The 18739-nt window shown below is 37.7% G+C and overlaps 1 protein-coding gene across 4 annotated transcripts; it reads right to left on the bottom strand.

Moving 5' to 3' along the window:
- Positions 1–2087: 2087 nt before the first annotated feature.
- Positions 2088–18486, bottom strand: LOC127787124 (zinc finger CCCH domain-containing protein 56-like). Of its 4 annotated transcripts, none has more exons than XM_052314998.1 (4): positions 18330–18486; positions 16926–17741; positions 11274–11331; positions 2469–2713 (listed from the first exon to the last, which is right to left on the bottom strand). In XM_052314998.1, the coding sequence occupies exons 1-4, from the start codon at positions 18451–18453 to the stop codon at positions 2620–2622; spliced, it is 1092 nt and encodes a 363-aa protein (XP_052170958.1). In that variant the 5' UTR covers positions 18454–18486; the 3' UTR covers positions 2469–2619. The 4 variants fall into 4 exon arrangements, 3 of the variants coding, with proteins under 3 accessions (XP_052170957.1, XP_052170958.1, XP_052170959.1); XR_008020105.1 differs by lacking the exon at positions 11274–11331 and adding an exon at positions 3141–3287 and having other exon boundaries at positions 2568–2713; XM_052314997.1 differs by lacking the exon at positions 11274–11331 and having other exon boundaries at positions 2088–2713.
- Between the last annotated feature and the right edge of the window lie 253 nt (positions 18487–18739).

Here is an 18739-nt window from a genome sequence, read left to right as displayed (position 1 = left end):
TACAACAATAAATTTATATATGAAAAATCGTCTTAGGATGACTTATGTGCGGATTTCTGAATGATAGGTGACTATCGAGAGTGATAGATGACTCTCTTAAAGTGAAGTGACAGTGATGAATGATTCTCTCAGGGGTACCAGTAGCGATGGATAAAGTCTCTCGGGAATAACAACAACGATGGATGAGTCCTTCGGCTAGGTTGAGAGAGTTGGATGACTTATCTAAAAAAGAAGATCGATTAGAGGCATGGGTGATGATCCCCGTGCAGACCCTTAGATGCTTAAGTTAGTCTCTTGAAAATGTAAGGTAGTTGAATACAATAAGAAGATGTGAGTGTGAAATATTGCATATCGAATGGGGGAGATGACTCATTTATTTATAGCGATGGAAAAGACAACCAAGTGTTGGGTGATCCGATTTTTTCGACGAGTAACTAAGAGGTGATTTTGACTAGGTCTCACGGGAGTGATGGCACGCGAATCGTGGGCATGCCCATGGCACCCCCGAGTGGGGGATTATTGGGTGAGCGTCACTCGGGGCTACGGGTGAGGGGCCAACAGCGCACAGGACAACGCATGGTCGTGTAGGGTCATGCAGGCTAGGGGCACCCTCGGGTGACGTCACTCGGGGGTGCAAGCCACTCGTGTGCCAGGCCATGCGTGACCACATAGGTGCGCACGTCGGGCTGGGTAGTGTTATGGAGACGCAAGCACGCATAGGGTTGTTGTAGAGCTTGCGTGGTGGGTCGTGGCTTGGCACGCGGGGGCTCCTTGCTTGGCCACGTGGTGTTGTCTCCTTCCTCCAATTCTTTCGTTTATTCTTACAGATCCACTCTACACATCAATTAACCTTAACAAAATTCTAGATATGCATATAAATATACATTTTATACACAATTATTGGACTTTGAATTCAAGTAATTTTTATAGTTTTTAAATATTTATAACAATTAATACTACTTTTAAAGTGAAATTAGAAACTATAAAAAATTTATATTTTCAAAACTTTTAACTTTTATATTCTAAATTTTTATTTTTAAAAATATTTTCATACATTAGACATTAATTAAATAAACATACTTTTTAAAAGTATTTTCAAACTGTTTTAAAAATAGATGGCTCTAGAAGACTTCTTCGAGGCTCGACCCGTCAAATCTTGACCGGGCCTAGTATGGCATGACAGCTTCACCAGGGCACGTCAATTTGATCTAGACATGTTCATAAGTTGAGTTAGGTCTTTGGTTTAGTTAACGACTTGAATCCAAACTAGGCCTCTTTCACTAACAAGTCATTCCTAGACCACCCGTTGAACAAAGGCCCAAAGACGGGTTGGACCAGTTTGACGTGTCCAGAAGAAGTAATGCTTTCATTGATGAGTTAGAAACCTTGCAATTCAAGATTTGAAGAAGGTTAGATATTTTTCTCCTTTTAAGTAAATTAACAAAAAAAAAAAAAGAAGCAAAAAACCACAAGCACTATCAAAGAATAAAAACCATATAAAAAAGTGATAAATCTCCTAAAGAGACTGGAAGTGGCGGTCTGGACAGTTCCTCTTTCCCTGTTAAGTGGTGTTAGTACCCGTGATCTCAAAATTGTTGAGGTCCAATAGTTGCCAGGTGATCATCTCTTTCTAAAGTCCATACAAGATCTATCCATAACAGACTAAAACCTTAGGCAACATGAGAAACCTCATATATCCTCATTCTGCAAAAATTAGATATCAAACGATTTTTAACTCTACAATTGCAAGGAAGAATAATCAACCTTCAAGACTTGATCCAAATAAATAATCATCCATTTGTCTCATATATCACAGCATAACAGACATCTTATCAAAATTGCATGATTTACAAGTTAAGCAATCATAGAACTAGAATAATGACGAAATTCCAGATTTAACAACAAAATCATACTCATAACGGTAGGTTAGGAACTAGGATTTGTGGAGGAAAACAAAGGAAAAATGACTGCTTATGCGTATCCAAAACTACACGCACATAAATTATGTCATTTAATTTTCATTTTCCTTTCATCGAAACTTCCTTCTTCCCACAGCCTAAAGGAAAGCAAGATGATATTCTAATACAAAGAGGAACTGCAAACATGGATTGAAGCACTGTGAAGTTATCAGTTGTACAAAGATTAGTGGTAGTTACATCGGGGCAAGAAAAGCGTTGAGTTTTGTAATTGACAACAAAAGAAAGTTTACATAAGTTACTGAAAGCTACAAATTCTGGCAAATCCCTACAGACTCTACAAGCCAAGGCGTTGCCGGAAACCCTGAAAACAACAAGATGAACATTCTCTTCATCCAAACGCTTGAACAAGAGAAGTACCATTTCTAAAAGAGCCAAGCATTCTGTTCTTCTTTCATGAGTCCATAATTGGAAGTCCACTTTGACTTAGTATTAGCTGGTGAAGAATTTAGAGTTCTACTCAATGTCGTCAATCCAGTCACCATAGATCCTACTAATTTTGTCTGGACCCTTCCACTTCTGGTGGGGCCTATGGCCTGTCCTCTGGATTACATTGGACAACCTCTGTGTTGGAACTCCAATATGATAGTTATCCGAATGAGGAACTGAAGTGATAGGCGCAACAGCAGCATCTGCCGGAGTTTTAGAAGTGATAACCCCCTGCTTTACCTCCTGAGGAGCAGAAACAGAATCTCGAGAGTCTGCCTCTGCAGGTCCCCCACCATAACGATGCAACTCTAAGACAAGGAAAAACAGAAAACTAAGACTCTATATATTAAGAAGGCCAAATAAATGGCATTGACAGAATATATTTACATATATATATTTTTAAATTTTGAAGAAGATATGATTATAACAAAAATTTTGCTTGATTTCATGATATATAAGATGAAAGCTAAGAAGAGGAAATTCCAATCTTTTGGGGGAGTTAGGGTTTGTTGGTGACTGCCACTCTTGTTTTTTGGGCGGCCACCTTCATTTTAGGTTATTTTTATTTTGTTCTATGCTTCTTCCTTAGTTTTCTACCTCTCTTCCATCTTTCTTTGTGTTCCCGTGGCACTTCTTAATATAAAATTCACCACTTAAAAATAAATGAGAAAAAGAAAAACGAAAAATAGTACAATAATTTAACAAAAGGACTTCGGACCAAGATAGTTGACCAACCAGGTTAAGCTTTCTTCTCAGGGATTCTCTTCACGTATGGTCATGGGTTTAAATCTTGTTTCATCACTTTCATGCACCTATTGGACTCTAGGTTTTAGGATTCACTATCAATGGATGCAACAGCAGTTAGAACTGCCAACATCGCCCCTGCAACATTTTTATCTTTTAACATAAAAAAACAAATAACTTGGACTGCAAGGTCCATAATCAGTAGCCAACCAATGAATAAAGCAACAGACTAACAATGCTCTGAAATGGAATGGTCGAAGAACAAAGCTTTACCTAGCCAAAACTAGTGAGACATGCAACTGAGGAAGCAGAAACCCAGTTTATATCAACTCTACTATGTCTTTTTCAACAACAACAACAAAGCTACGAAACTGCAAAGGATTTTTTTTTTAAACAAATTTGAGCTTATTAACAAAAAAAATTATAAACTAAAATCCCAACCAAACTTATTCCCAAAATATAACTTTCCATCACATCACTCACATCTCGTGATTCAATGCATATGCAAAATGCTAGGAGATATGTAAAAAGTTGTAACAACTAATGTGGTTCCAATTTGTTGAAGAAACCACCAAGGCGGTTTATGCCTTCAAGCAAAAACCTTATTTTCTGCCAAAACAGAAACCACCAAGGTAGTCTTTTATCTAAATGAGAACTCAAGTTTCTGCCAAATGCAGTTGCCTTAGGCAGAAACCACCTTCCCTAAACGAGAAACCAGCAAGGCAGTTTGTTATTTAAGGTATAAACTGCCTTGAGAGTTTATTATTTAAGGTGGTTTGTGATCCAAGCAGTTTATGCACTAAAGAAGAAACCACCAAACACTTTATTAAACCAGTTTGGAAATGCATTAGTGGTTCCCATTTACACATCTCCTGATGTTTCGCAAGTGCATTGAACAATAAGGTGTGAGTGATGTGATGGAGAGTTTTATTTTGGTAATAAGTATTGATTTGGGGTTTTAGTTTCTAAATTTTGGAAAAAAAAAACTCAACTACCAATATTATGTATAACCTTTACTATCGAGAAGGAAGTTGTTTTGGTTCATAATAAGCAATAACTATTAAGGGCACAAAAACCTATTTATGGTATAATAATAGCAAATAAGCAACAAAACCTAAATTTAAAAGGATCATCACTACATATTACTGCTATTTTAACCCCATGGGCAGATGGTAGTTGGGGGGCCGGGGAATGGGGGACTTCAAATTTTTCCATGTACAGGGGTTTCTTTGTACTATTGGAGGGTTAATTACTTGGCAACAAGAGGATCAATTGGCTTCTTGGTGGTTTAATTTTTGGGGCATAAATTGGTTTTCTTAGTTCTGTGTCTTTCTTAGTTAAAATCTATGGATGGTAGTTGTTCATCAAAGTGACAGTTATGTTTTTGGTTTCTTGTAGTGTTTGGATAGTGCAGAGCATGATTGCTCATTTTTGGCTGGTTGTATCCTAAAAAATTCCAGACTTACCTTTCCAAAAAAAAAAAGTTTCCACTGTAGAGTATGAATTTTCACATGGCATTTAGAATTTATTTATAGTTATTGAAATGATGCCCTCCAATATCTGATAGAAAGGAGAAATGAAGTGTAATAGCTTTGTAAAAATAAAGAGGTGCATATACCTTCATTTTTGTTTTTACATTACACATCGTATTTTTGTTGTGCAGGTGTTAATATGTACTGATGCATGTAGTTACATTCATACATTAACTCTTTGGCCTCCCAATAATAAATGTCACCTTCTACCCCTGCCTAGGATTGAAGCCTCAGCACTTTAATGAGGCTTGTGCTTCATCAAATGAATGACTCATGTTGGGAAGATTTCCACAAGATACAATGCAGATGCTTCATGAGCAAGCCATTAATTTGACAACTTTTGAACACCTTGCCTTAGCTACTAAGAAGCACGCATACTAACTCAGCACACACACAAAATATTACACCAACGAACAGCATAATAGTTCTAAAGAGAAAGAAAATCAGAAATAGGCACAATATCAAATATTCATACATAATAGATTTAGAGCACATGAAGATAATAACTATTTCTTTATTTCTTACATTAGAAAATATATAATATATTTGCTACATTGTAGAGAAAATGAAGTACGAATAAAATGTTCTAACTTATATTATATAGTGCACATGAAGAGAATAACTTCTCTGTTTCTTACATTAGCAAATTATGTTAATATATTTGCCACATTGTAGTGAAAATGAAGTATTAATAAATGTTCTAAATTATATTATATGTAGCAAATATCTGTATAAGAACTTGCAAGTTTAGGGTTTTCTAAAATTTAAAAAGTTTATAGAAGGAATATTTCATAGATTAAAAGTCCGGATTAGTTTTATTTTAGCAATAAATTCCTAGTAAGTCTCTTCAAGCTTGGATGTTTGAATGTGTATCTCCAGGTGTGCACAATGTGTTAGGTACAGAAACTACTAAAAGAATAGAAAAATGACTGGATACATGTCTAATTGTAAAATAGAGCAAGGAAAATTTCATATTTTTCTGTGTAAAGAGAGGATACATTTATACATGTAAAACTTTAATAAAAATTGCATACGGTATGTAAACATACCTGAGTCGCAGCGGAATAATCGAATCACTGCTTTGTCTAATGACCTCTACGGAAGAAAACTATAAAAGCTTTCTTATAAGTGCACCCCTTGTCTGTCCAAGACTTGGAATGGTGATGCTGGAGATGGCGTATGAATGACCAGAAACTAATTCTGATTACTGTGTCTTTTTCATTCTATTATATGCCTATTTATAATTATCACACAAATATAGATATCTCTTTAAAATTCAAACGTATAGGGATTTGAATCAAATTCAAATTCCAATAATTTATCCCATCATCTTGTTAAAATTTAAATGTGGATGAATTTGAATCAAATTCAAATTCTAGCCACTTATCTTATCACTAAGGAACTTATCCTATAGTAACTGCAATTCTAACAATACAAGTTTTGGTTTCCTAAACTTAGCCAATCCAGATCCTACAATCTGCTTCTTGATTGGTGCTTGATATCTTACAGCTACGGCTACATCTTTAAATTAATTTACAGATTTAATCTTTCCATATTTACAACACTACCCCTCAAGCTGGTTGCATATGTAATCAATCCAAGAACCACTCAAGGCCTTTGTGAATATATCACTGAATTGCTCGCCTGTTCTGACATGAATTGTAGAAATCAAATTCTTTTGAATTTTCTCCCAGATGAAGTGGCAATCAATCTTAATGTGTTTGATTCTCTCACGAAACACAAGATTTAATGCGATATGAAGTGCAACTTGATTGTCGCACCATAGTTTCATAGGTAGAGAACTGTCTAGACCAATTTCTTGCAATAATTGATATATCGGCATCAGTTCACATGTGGATTGTGCCATAGCTTTATATTATGATTCTGCATTAGATCTAAATACCACATTCTGTTTCTTACTTTTCTAGGACACCAAGTTGCCTCCCATTAACGACACAGTACCTTGTTATCGATCTTCTATATGCCTTGGAAGCTGCCTAGTCTGCTTCTGCAAAGCAATAGATACAAAAGTGACCATGATTACTATATAGCAACACTCCTCCTAGGGCACACTTACCAAAAAATAATTCAGCTTTCCCACCAACATTTGATACATCTCAGGATTGTCAAATACTTCTCCATCCTCTGCTGTAAGTATCATTGGCGCATTTCATGGTTTAGCACCCAACTTCCTTGGTTCAGTTAAAATGTTGGTGGGAAAGCTCAAGCAGTGTTGTTAAAGGCGTGCGCCTAGGCGCAAGGCCCCTCAAGGCGCAGCCATCTCGCCTTGCCATGTCCAAGCAAGGCGAGATCCAGCCAAGCGTGCCTCCCTCAGGCGCACATCCATCAGGCGCACATGCCCAACTGAAAAATCAGCATGTTTTATTTTTTAAACATTTCTGTTAAAACTTAAAGAGAGAAAATAATAAAATACAATATTGAAAAGTCAACAAAACTCAAAAATATGATGTTCTAGCTCATCTGATTTCTAGAAGGCCAAGGCTCCAAAACTCTCTTACGCAACACTCTTTTCTCTCCGCAACACAACAACTACAACTCCTCAAGTTCTTCTCCAGTTCTGATTGAGGTGCTTCTGCTTCTCCAGGCCAAGGTAACATATCGACAATCCCTTCTTCTTCTTCTTCTTACGCTGCTGGCAGCTGCTAGCCTGCTTCTTCTTCGGTAATCCTTGTTGCTTCTTCTTCTTCTTCTTATTACGCGGCTGTTTCTTAATCTTACGTTGCTGCTATCCTTCTTCTTCTTCTTACACGGCTGCTTCTTACGTTGTTGTTATCCTCCTACTCCTTCTTCTTCTTCTTACACTGCTGCTACTGCTAGCCTGCTTCTTTTTTTTCTTCTTCTTCTTCTTCTTTCTTACGCTGCTACTACTTCTTCTTCTTCTTCTTCTTGCGCTGCTGCCACTGCTAGCCTGCTTCTTTTTCTTCTTCTTCTTCTTCTTCTTCTCTTCCTCTGCTTCTTCTTTCTTACGCTGCTGTTACTTCTTTTTGTAATATCCCGAGAATTGGAAAATAAATAAATGATTATTAATTTGGTCGGGAGCAATTAATAATTGTTAAATATTTTTGGGTTTAAGAGAAATATTGATTTGATTTTTATTTGTGGTGATTATTGAATATTTGTGGGTTAAAAGGAAATATTAATTTATTTGGGAATTTAGAAATTTAAGAAAAGGTTTATTTATGTTATTTTGGGAAAATACTTATTTAATTGGGAGTATTTATGAAAGTGGGAAAATAAATTAAATTAGTGCAATTTCTGAAATTTCGGGGTGTAAGTGTCAATGTAAGGAAATTCGAGTGTAAGGGAAATTATTAAGAGGGGGCGCGTGTGTAATTAATGGAAAGCTGTGGGTGTTGGTGTAAAAGTTGAAAAGTGACTGAAAGTCACTTTAAATTTAATTGAAGGCATTAGATGGTTGAAGGATGCAAGTAGAGTGGGCGGTCGCGCGTGCGTGTGGCCTGGCAGGGGACGCAGGATCGAAACCGCGCAGGCGCGCGCGCTGGAAGGGGGTTTTGGGCTGATTTTTCAGCCAAACCTTGCCCAAAACGGCGTCGTTTTGGGCAAAGCGGTGGGCAGCCAGCCGCGGCCACGTGGCGCGAGCTGGTGCGCCCAGCGGCTGCCTCTCTCACACCCACTGTTTGCACGCTTTTTAAGGCCAAATTGGCCAAGTTTTTTTCTACCGATTTTGCTGCCATAAATTGCTTCAATTGAAGCTAAAAATTTAGATTAAATTGGGAGCGAAGCAGAGAGCTCGGGAGAAGAAGAAAATGTCGCGTAGAGGCTGGAAATCTTGAGGAAAATCGGGAGAAGTTGAGGAATAAGTCAAATTTAATTGCGGATTAATTACTCGGTGAGTAAATAATTATGTATTAATAATTTTGTTCGGTTAGAATTTATTTAAAAGTTTGATTCTAGTAATTGTGGATGATTATGCTATGTTATGTGTAATAATTTGTTGCGTAAGTATATATATATATATATCTACACGAATGCACTGTGTGCAAGTGGTGAGCGTGTATGTTAATTTGATTGTGAGGGTTTGTGTTGCAGCGAGTGTGCCGTGTGCCAATTTATATATCTATATGTATATATGTGTAATCAGTCTGTGAGTGTGAATCAGTGGGTGAATGCAATGCAATTAGGACAAAAGAAAAGTTAAGGAATGCCTAGTCGTGTAAGCCTATTGGTGAAGATATGTGTATATGCTGTTAAGCAAATATATATATATATATAGATGTTCCTATGTTTATAAGCTAAGCATATTGGTGAGTTCTTAATATTATATATTAATTAATTAATTATAGATATATTGAAGATGTTATTGATGTGATATAATTTAAATCAAATATAAGACTCGTTGGGGTTTTATTTACGGTGTGCCTACATGGAATTTTAGTCGATTAGATTTAATTAATGTGAGCCACGGGTTTTATTAATCGCTATTAAACGTTTTACTTTGCAGCGGGAGTGCAAGAAAGGCAAGAAACGGCCGTGTAAAGGCAAGCTCCTCACCCTCTCCTCGTGTTCTTCAATTCCGGTGAAAGACCCATTGATTTCCTGTATTTTATCTTCTCCCTTACTCTAATTCGGCACCTCGCCTTATTTGTTGAGTTATTATTCAGTGTTTTAAGTTAAATTAAATCCGAGACATCTAGAGTTTTATTTGTTGTGTGCCTACGGGGGTTTGTACTGCCTCCACTCCATTCGGGAATGATGTTGAACCAGTTTGGAGACTAGGTTCCTAGACGTGACGGTTTATTTACGATTTTATTGGGTTTACTTACAGTTTTTCTCAGATTTATTTATGGTTCGGTTAAAGCTATCGAGCAGTGGGGCAGGGGTCGGTTGTTGGTGACGTTGGGGTAGACTATGGTACGACCCTGATGTGGACCGTCGGGTGGACACCCCTAGTCACTGGCCGTTGACCGGTGTCGGGCATTGCTGACTAGCTCTGCCGGTATGTGATTTACTGCATGAGTAGATGCATTGTATTACTGTTCATGATTTGGTATGCACATGGGTATGGGATGCATGTTGGGATATTCATTTATTGAGTATGCTTGGACACGGACATTCTAGCTTGGTTAGGTTGCATCCAGCGCGGCATATGCATGGCGTGTGGTTTACTATGTGGGCGGAGCATAGCCTGATGCCTGGATGTATGGGCGTCTTGTATCACGTTGATGCTCACTACGCCATTGCATTTTTATGTGCATTGCATGGCTACTGGTAGTTATTAGTTCTCGGATGGGAGTACCGTTCCGAGGGAGCCTATGGCTCGGTTGTCGGGAGTACCGACGGGGACGGGCGACGGGAGTACCGGCCCGGGATCACTCGCGCAGGTTTGTGGAGATATTTGTTGCCTTTCAGGGCAGCGACAAGTTGGTATGGGACTTGGGTGTCATGTGTCTTGTGTGGGCCCCAAGAACCAGTATGTGCTTTTATTATGCTCTACTATTGTATTGTAGCGTCTCATGACTTGTGTGTACCTGGGGGTTTATTTTGGGAAGAGTTTTCTGGTTATGTTCAGCCTACAGGCTTTCTTTTCTTTATGCTTACTGAGTCTCTCGACTCATTTTGCGTTCCATCATTCTAGGTAGTAGCGGCGTGGGCCATGGCAAGGGAGTCAACTTTTAGTGGCAGAGTCGGTATGGTGTACAGGCAATCTCGTCAATCCCTGTCAACTCTGATGTCTGAGTATGATTTACTCTATTATTCTGTACTGTGCCGGGTCTTTCCTCGAGTCACGTGTATTTCGGCACAGGAATCTGTGTTTATTTATTTATCATATGACCGCCGTGTTAGCGGAGTACCCGTAGTGCATGCATGTGTTTTGCTTTGCTTCTGCTATCCTTATTTCCGTATATGCATGCCAGGGTGATTCTTGTCTCGTGTTTCATTATTTTTCCCTTCCGTAGGCGCTTCCGTTCGGGTAGTCCTGGCGGTTGGGGATATCCGGACGGGGGTGCTTACATTTTTTCTTCTTCTTCTTCTTCAGTTATTTTTTTTTTAATTTTTATTTGTTGATGCCTGCTGTTGCTTCTTCTTTTTCGTTTTTCTTTTAACATTTTTTTGGCATAATTTAGCCTTACTCTTTACAAATTTTCAAGTATACTCCTATAGAACTGCAACATTTAGAAATAGAATAGAAGTTTGATCTCTACTACTTCCCTGGATTTCTTCTTTCCCCTCCTTGAAATTTTTTCTCTTCTCCTCCAATCTTCTGCAATACTTCTTGTTGTCCTGCATCAGTTCTCCATTCCAGAAAATCTCATGGCTAATTAGAATTCTTTTCAACCCCTCCCTTCCTTGGTTGAAATTCAGCCACTTATTGATCCATGCTTCTTTTCAGAATTTTTTTACAATGTTTTTTCAAATTTATGACTCATTGCTTATAATGATTATGGCAAATATCCTAATCCTAATGGCATCTGATTCAAATGCTCCTAGTGGCTCCTCTGGCAGTGATAGAAAAGATCCAGAATGGAAATATAACACATTGTTAGATTCAAAGGACATAAACTCTTTAAAATGTAATTTTTGTAGAAAAATAACGAAAGGAGGGGTTTACCGAGCTAAACAACACCTTGTTGGAGGGTATAGGAATGCCAAAGTTTGTCCAAAATGTCCTTCACATGTTAAAAGAAGAAATTAGAGAGTATATGTCGAAAAAGCTAAAAGAGAAGAACAATAGTGATGTTATACCAGATTTTGACGACATTGATACCCTTGGAGATGATGAAGTGGTTTTTGAAAGAGGTGTTAAAAGGCCTATGTCTTCAAGTTCAAGTCAAGGTTTAACTATGCAACAAAAAAAGCAAAGGATGAAAGGGCCTTTGGATTTCCTTTTGCCTCCTAAACCTAAAGTGAGCACTAGGAAGCAAACAACAATGGAGACCCATGTCAGTAAAGAACTGAGGGAGAATGCTTGCGTTTGGTTTTCTAGATGGATGTATGAAGCTGGCTTGTCTTTAAATGCAGTCAAGTATCCAAGTTTTAAGCCAATGATTGAGGCTATTAGTCGAGCTGGTCTAGGCATAAAACCTCCTAGTTATCATGAGGTGAGAGTTCCTTATCTTAAGAAGGAATTGGTACGCACAAATGAAATTATGAAGAGTCATAAGGAGGATTGGCCTAAATATGGATGTTCCCTTATGTGTGATGGTTGGAAGGATAAGAGAGAGAGATTTTTGCTTAACTTTTTGGTAAATTGTCCAAAGGGAAGCATGTTCATTAGATCCATTGATACTTCCTCATATGCCAAGGATGCTGTTAAAATATTTCAATTACTTGATCAGTTTGTAGAGGAAGTAGGTGAAGCAAATGTGGTTCAAGTTGTGACTGATAATGCCTCGGCTAATGTTTTAGTTGGTAAGTTTGCTATTTTTTAACTTTTACCTTTGAATGATGTTGATGTTGTTGAATATGATGAGAACATTCACAAAAAAGAAAGAGATGCTAAGACCTGGGAAAACAAGATTTGCCACGGCTTTCCTCACCCTTTCAAGACTTCATAAACAAAAAGCCAACTTAAGGAAGATGTTCACTTCAGAAGAGCGGACTAACTCTAAATTTGAAACAGAAGCACGGGGTAAGCTCGCATCTCAAACAGTGTTACAAGATTCATTTTGGAAAAATGTTCTTTATGCTCTCAAGGGTCAGGGCCACTTGTCAAGGTGCTTAGAGTGGTAGACAATGAGGATAAGCCTGCTATGCCTTAAATTTATGAGGCCATGGATAGGACAAAAGAAGCCATTGCAAAATCTTTTGATGATGAAAGGAAATACAAGCAAATATTTGAAATCATTGATGGGAGGTGAAATATTCAATTGCATCGTCCTCTACATGCAATCAGATATTACTTGAATCCGGAATTTTTTTATTCAAATGCAAGCATTGGAGAAGATCAAGAGATTATTGATGGGTTGTATCAAACCATAGAGAGGTTGGTTCCCACTGTAGAGGTGCAAGACAAAATTTCTAAAGAGCTAAGCTGGTATAAAAATGCTAAAGGGATAATTGGAAAACAAATATGCATAAGAGGAAGGAATCAATTGGCACCAGATAATATGGTTTTTTAATTAATAATCTAAGTAAGTCTAATCATTAGTCTACAACTAGCAATTTTCAATTATTGATTATGGTATATTTTTTCCTAGTTGAATGGTGGTCTCAATTTGGTACTACGACCCCTAATTTGCAAAAGTTTTCCATTAAGATATGTAGCCTCACTTGTAGCTCTTTAGGTTGTGAAAGGAATTGGAGTGTCTTTGAGCATGTAAGGGTGTTTTTTCTTATTCTTAATATTCACCACTAAAGGTGTATGATTTCTTATTTCTTTAACTTACTGATTCTAATTTAATTATGACAGCTTCATAACAAAAAGAGAAATCGATTGAAGCAACAACGTTTCAATGATTTGGTATTTGTCAAGTATAATAGAGTTTTGAGACGTTGCTTCAGTTTGCGTAAATCAATTGATCCAATTTCTTTAGATGAAGTTGATGAAAGTAATGAGTGGTTGCTTGGGGCAATTGATAAATTTGGAGAGTCGGATGATGAGTTGGTACATGAAGATCATGATTTGACATAGGCTGATGTTGCTATGGCATCTGGTGTTGAAGAAGCTAATCACTCAACTAGATCAAAAGCGATTTCAACTTCAAATTTGACAAGGGGGAGGGGGACAAGGGCATCAACTTCAAATGCTTCAATGGATCTTGACGAGGAAGAAAAAGATGGAGAGGGAGATGACGTAGAAAAAGATATTGGAGATGATAGTTCTGATGATGAAAATATGGATACATTTGATCTTGATGATGAAGATGATTTCTAGTTATTATGTATATCCAATTAATCCTAATTAAAATTTAGCCATTTAGGACCTATTAATGGTTTAAGGTTGATCATTTAACTTTTCCTTTTAAGTTGACTGTTGACTTAAAGTCTTAAAACTAACATTTTTTGCTGGGATTTGCTTAAGTTTAATGACATTTTTAGTACTATTTTGTTGTCTTTTAATTATATATGTCAAATACTAATTTTGTTTTTATTTGTGGTGTTTAAATGTTGATTCCTTTTTCTAATTTATTGAAATATGGTGGGATTTAATTTGCTGAAATTTACAGGTATGTCATGAAGTATGTTTATGTTGTGATTTATTTAATATATGTTGAATTCTTGAATTTTTTGATAACATAAATGTTGATACGTGATTAGGATCTATTTTATGACTTATTATTCAATTAAGAAGTATATTTTTCTTTCTTCTTAGTCAGCATGTGCCTTGCACTTGCCAGGTGCACGCCTTGCCTTGCGCCTCAGGCTCTAAGACCCTTTGCGCTTTAGTGCGCCTTGGGCCTTTAACAACACTGAGCTCAAGACGTTCTAGAAAATCGAACAAAGGAGGTAAGTTGACTCAAGGCGTTCCAGAAAATCGAAGTGGTGACAATAGGCGTTGGTGTTCGAATTGTAGAAAGGGTGCCTAGAAGCTTAAATCTTGGCCGATAGTAGATAGCTTCAGTTCAGGTGGCGATGGCGGTTATGAATCTTGGGTGACGGCTGTTTCAGAGGTGGAATAGGTTTGCAAATTGGAAGTAGCGATCGAGATGAACTAGGAGACTGTTCTGAGCATTCTTGGAGGTGATTCTGACTATTCCGGTGAATTGTTGAGTTCGAGACATTGAAGCAATCAGGCAATTGTACTGGCTGTGAGAAGACGGAATCAGCGGTGAACTCTAGTAATCGCGATCACTAACAACCATAGCCTTCGATAGTTAATCAGACACAAGAAATGAGGGCGTATGGAACAAGAATGACGCAGATAGAGGCACAACTTCAGCAAGTGACGGCAACAATAACAGAAAAGGCAGATCCACATTGGATTTGTAGAACCGGCGATTGATAAGAAGCTAGACAGTACTTTCAATCCGTTGTGAGAGGAGATCAGTCACATGCATGAAATTTGGGATGAATTCAAAAGTTGGATGATGGACCAATACATGATAATGTTCGCTAGGGAAGTGACCAAATCCTATGATTAATCCCTACTCCATTGTCAAATCACGACGTTCAACTCCGGAAGACAAAACTGTTTTTTCGGAAATGAATTTTGGAATGTCTAAGGAAGAAAACAGTAATAAGAAGGAAGTTGCAAATGAAGCATTACAGCTTCAAGAGTTCCTTAAAATGAAGTCAGGATTGTGGAAAACTGATTCACTGCTTATTTTAGATTTTGAGCAGAAGAAGAAATATTCAGATTTAAGCAGCAGCATTGACAAGAAGGATGACTGCAATATCGAAAATAATATTGGCAGTGAAAAGCATTATCCAGAGGAAAACTATAATGATCAGGTTGCTTGAACAACAGGTACAAAGGAACAGTTGGATTCCATTGAAAAAGAAGTTTATGAAGAGGATATTCGAGGTGATATTATTGGAAGTTTAGATCAAAAGGTGACTGATTCAGCCAATCAATTCCCAAAATTGAAAGCAGATAATGGGGAACTTTCAAAAGCGGAGATAAAAATAATTAGATTTTCTGAAGTTGAAATTGATTCGGCCTTTTGGAATGAACAATGGACAGGCAGTGAGATGAAGGAACCAGTTGCAATTGTCAAGACTAATGATGTGCCTAGTAAGAGGTTCCAAGAGGGAAATAAGAAGCTGTTAAGCGGAGTGGCAGAGAAAGCAAAGCATATTACATAATCCCTGGTGGGCTTACAAAAGTTTTTCAAGCTTGCTCCGATCAAACTGTGGAAGAGAAAGAAAAGAGCTAAGATTGGAAGCTATTATTGCACTACCACTCCATCTTCATGGGAATGGTCTTGTCAAGTATTGCATTTCTTGAGGACAAGAAATATTTCAAGGCGGTGGAAATGTCAGGACCCTAGAATGTACAAGGGTTTACGGTAGGGTTGAGTATAGCAGATTATTCCTCAAGAGTAGTAGTTAATTCTGTTGTGTTGTTAGGGTAGTTATCTTGTAATCTGTTGAGTTGTTGTAGTAGCTATATAAAGCTACTAGGTTGTTCTAGTGAGGGATATGCAGAAAATATCAATTGAAACATCTGTTCTACTCTCTCCCAAACTCTCTCTCTCCCTCTCAGACCTGTCTCCTCTTCCCCTAAGCTTCTCTTCCTATCTTTTCCCTTCTGATTCTCTCTAATTCTCCCCCTCTCCTCTCCGGCTTTTCCCTCTCTTTCTCCAATTCTGCCCTAATTATTCCTAATATTGGCCCTAATTCTCTGTTGAAACCCTAGGGTCATGACAACTGTCTGCGTAGTGCCTACCAAAGTGACAAACACACCTTATGCTGAGGTGGAGAAAGGGTTTAATTCCTTGCGTGGGGGCATGAAGGGGCCACAATGAGTCCAAAAAGACAAAGAGGTTGGTCCAAGACCTTTGGATTCATAGGCTAATATTGTATATTGCTCAAAGGCAGAAGACACTGGCTGGTTGGAGACGAGTTCTGAGTGAATTACAGAATATTTTTTGAGAATGATCCTCTGCAAAACTACAAAATTCTCTCGTTGGGACAGAAGATGGTTTTACTGAAATTTGAGGACAAGAAAGGTAAAGATGCTTCAATATCTGAAAGGAAAAAATGGTTCTCACAGTGGTTTGATCTGGTAAAGGATTGGCAAGATTACTTTGTGGATGAGACCAATTCCACAAAGACTCTGTCAAGCAAAGAGGAGGACATATGTTATAGTAGCATATGTATATGCTTTGCACAAAATATCATTTCTTGTGCATGTACTTGTTATCAGCCATGTATTAAGAGAAGCATGAATCTGTCCTCTAATGTGGAAGACTAAGACATTAGATATAAGGTAATGGCAGTGGGCTATATAGGCAAAGTCCCTCCATCTGTGTCTAAGTCTAACCATGAATAGGTATAAGCATATTACAAATGAAGTTTTCTCCAGTCAAAAAGGGAACCAAAAAAAAAAAAGAAAAAGAAAAGGATGAGACAATCTGACAAATTTTGTATATTACTATTTTTGGTACTCAATGATAGATGGAGCCAAAATTTCTAAAGTTGGAACTGGAATCCAGTAAGTCAGTATACCAAAATGCATCCAATATCGAGAATTAGAAGAATAGCACAATAAATAATAAAACACATTCTTTCTGTAGATATTCACTAGGTGATGGAACACAGTCACTAGTTTCCTGAACAGAGATAATTAATTGCCAATGATCTGTGTATGAAATCATACCTTGAGCCCCATGAGCAAAATGACATTTGCTTCCAAATGGGCAGTACCCTGTTAACTCCCACTTGTTGCAAATCCTGGTTTTCCAATTGGAAGGTTTCACATTAGATCCATTGGCATTGCCCGCATATTCACGACCACTTCCAGGACCCAAACTTATTGCCACACTCTCTCGAGCTTTTGATTGCTCATCGTGAAGAAAAGTGCAGTTATCTCCATATGGGCAGCCCTCTTCAGTATAAAATTTCTTGCAATGTCGACCTTTATATGACCTCGGAGTCTCCCCAACAAAAGCAGAGGACTCAAGTGTTGGAATCTGGAATGCCACCCTCTGCTCAGATGATACAGCTCGTTCATCCTCGCAGGCTGCCACGATTTCTTGCCAATTGGAAGGTGGGCTTCTAAGTTCTTCAGTACTATGCGCAAAATTGCAGTTGGTGATATATGGGCAAGTTCCAGCTCGGAATTTGCAGCAACGTTTGGTTTTGAAAAACATCTTTCCAATTGCCTTTGATCGACTATCACTTACTTGGGAGTTTCTTGACTTCTTATTCGGTGGTTCACTTCCAGACCGAGTTTGCGATTGCCTTCCATCATAATTGGAATTAGAAGTAGTATCAACAGAAGCTTCTCTATTCCATGTACAATAATCATCTTCAGTTGCCCAAACTCCCTGGTCAGCCACCCCTGAATCCCAATTCTCAGGAACATCATTATTGCTTTGGGGTCCAGTAAGTATTTGAACAACATTGCTTGGAGAAAACCCAGTTTCGCGGCCGTAATCCATTACAAACATAACCCAGAAGCTAAGCTTTTTAACTTCAGAGGCGGAAAGGAGATAAAAGATGAGAAAAGAAGCAATTAAGGCAAACCTCTAGCTGGCAAAAGCAGTAGCTCAAACAAATAAAGGTTAACCAACCCACGTCATTTAGGAAATTCAACTTATGAACGAACCCTAACTGTTAATCAAAGAAAATACTAGTCCGCCAGAAACAACAGCGAAAACCATATCACCTTGTTTCAATCACAAGTACATAATACCAACATTTAAGCAAAGGGTATGGAACTGAAACACCAATTCTGGAATTTAACTGCTAAAACTTCGGCTCTACAGATAAAAAGGGGAAAATTTGAGTCTTTTCGAACAACAAGAACAATAATACAGTGGCAGGAAGAAGTGGGAGAACAGCTACAAGAAAAACTGATAAATACTGCAAACAAACAAAAAGTGGCCTGAGAAAATATAGCATCGATTTGGGACTAGATTAATGGACAACCGAGCAGTTAACGACGAGAGAAAATTCTAAAAACGAACAGTTGTTGAGGAAGGGGCAGCAGACTTGCATTCAGATCAGAAAGATGAGATTTTTACGGATAAATTGGGCAAATCCCAAAATAATCACTCACCATATTTACTGTTCCCACAAAAAGATTGGTAGGAAGAGTGAGTTAACTTCGCAATCAATGATGCCCAGGGGAGAGGAGAAGCGGTGACGGTGAGGGAGAGAGTCGGGAGAGAGTTGCGCTTCATTTATCCGTTTTATTTTTCCTTTTCTTTTCTTGGCGTTTGTCATTTTCTTACGCTATGTGCTATGTTGGAAGAAGAGAAAAAATAAATGAGTACGTATATTATTTAATATATTTAGTTAGGTTAGAAAATAAAAAAGAAAAAATAAATGAGTTTAAAATATTAATAATATTTATGTCTCCCTTGTTTATGTATATTACAAGATGAAATTTAAATAAATAGATGCCTATGAAAATATTTTTTTCCTGAATTTAATCTTAGTGTGCTCTTTATTGGGAAATCTTCCATT

This window comes from Diospyros lotus, chromosome 12, assembly GCF_014633365.1.
Source record: "Diospyros lotus cultivar Yz01 chromosome 12, ASM1463336v1, whole genome shotgun sequence".
Lineage (NCBI taxonomy): Eukaryota > Viridiplantae > Streptophyta > Magnoliopsida > Ericales > Ebenaceae > Diospyros > Diospyros lotus.
The sequence above is the reverse complement of the archived record's forward strand: the minus strand, read 5'-3'. Positions and strand labels throughout refer to the sequence as shown.

Bases quoted from the DNA above. Each gene is read 5' to 3' on its own strand.
- LOC127787124 (XM_052314997.1), bottom strand. From the start codon at position 18,453: ATGAAGCGCAACTCTCTCCCGACTCTCTCCCTCACCGTCACCGCTTCT. The intron at 17,742-18,329 runs GTGAGTGATTAT...CCGCCTCTGAAG, and splicing joins TTGTGGGAACAGTAAATATG to TTAAAAAGCTTAGCTTCTGG. The intron at 2,714-16,925 runs GTATGATTTCAT...TCCTTGTCTTAG, and splicing joins TTTTGCTCATGGGGCTCAAG to AGTTGCATCGTTATGGTGGG.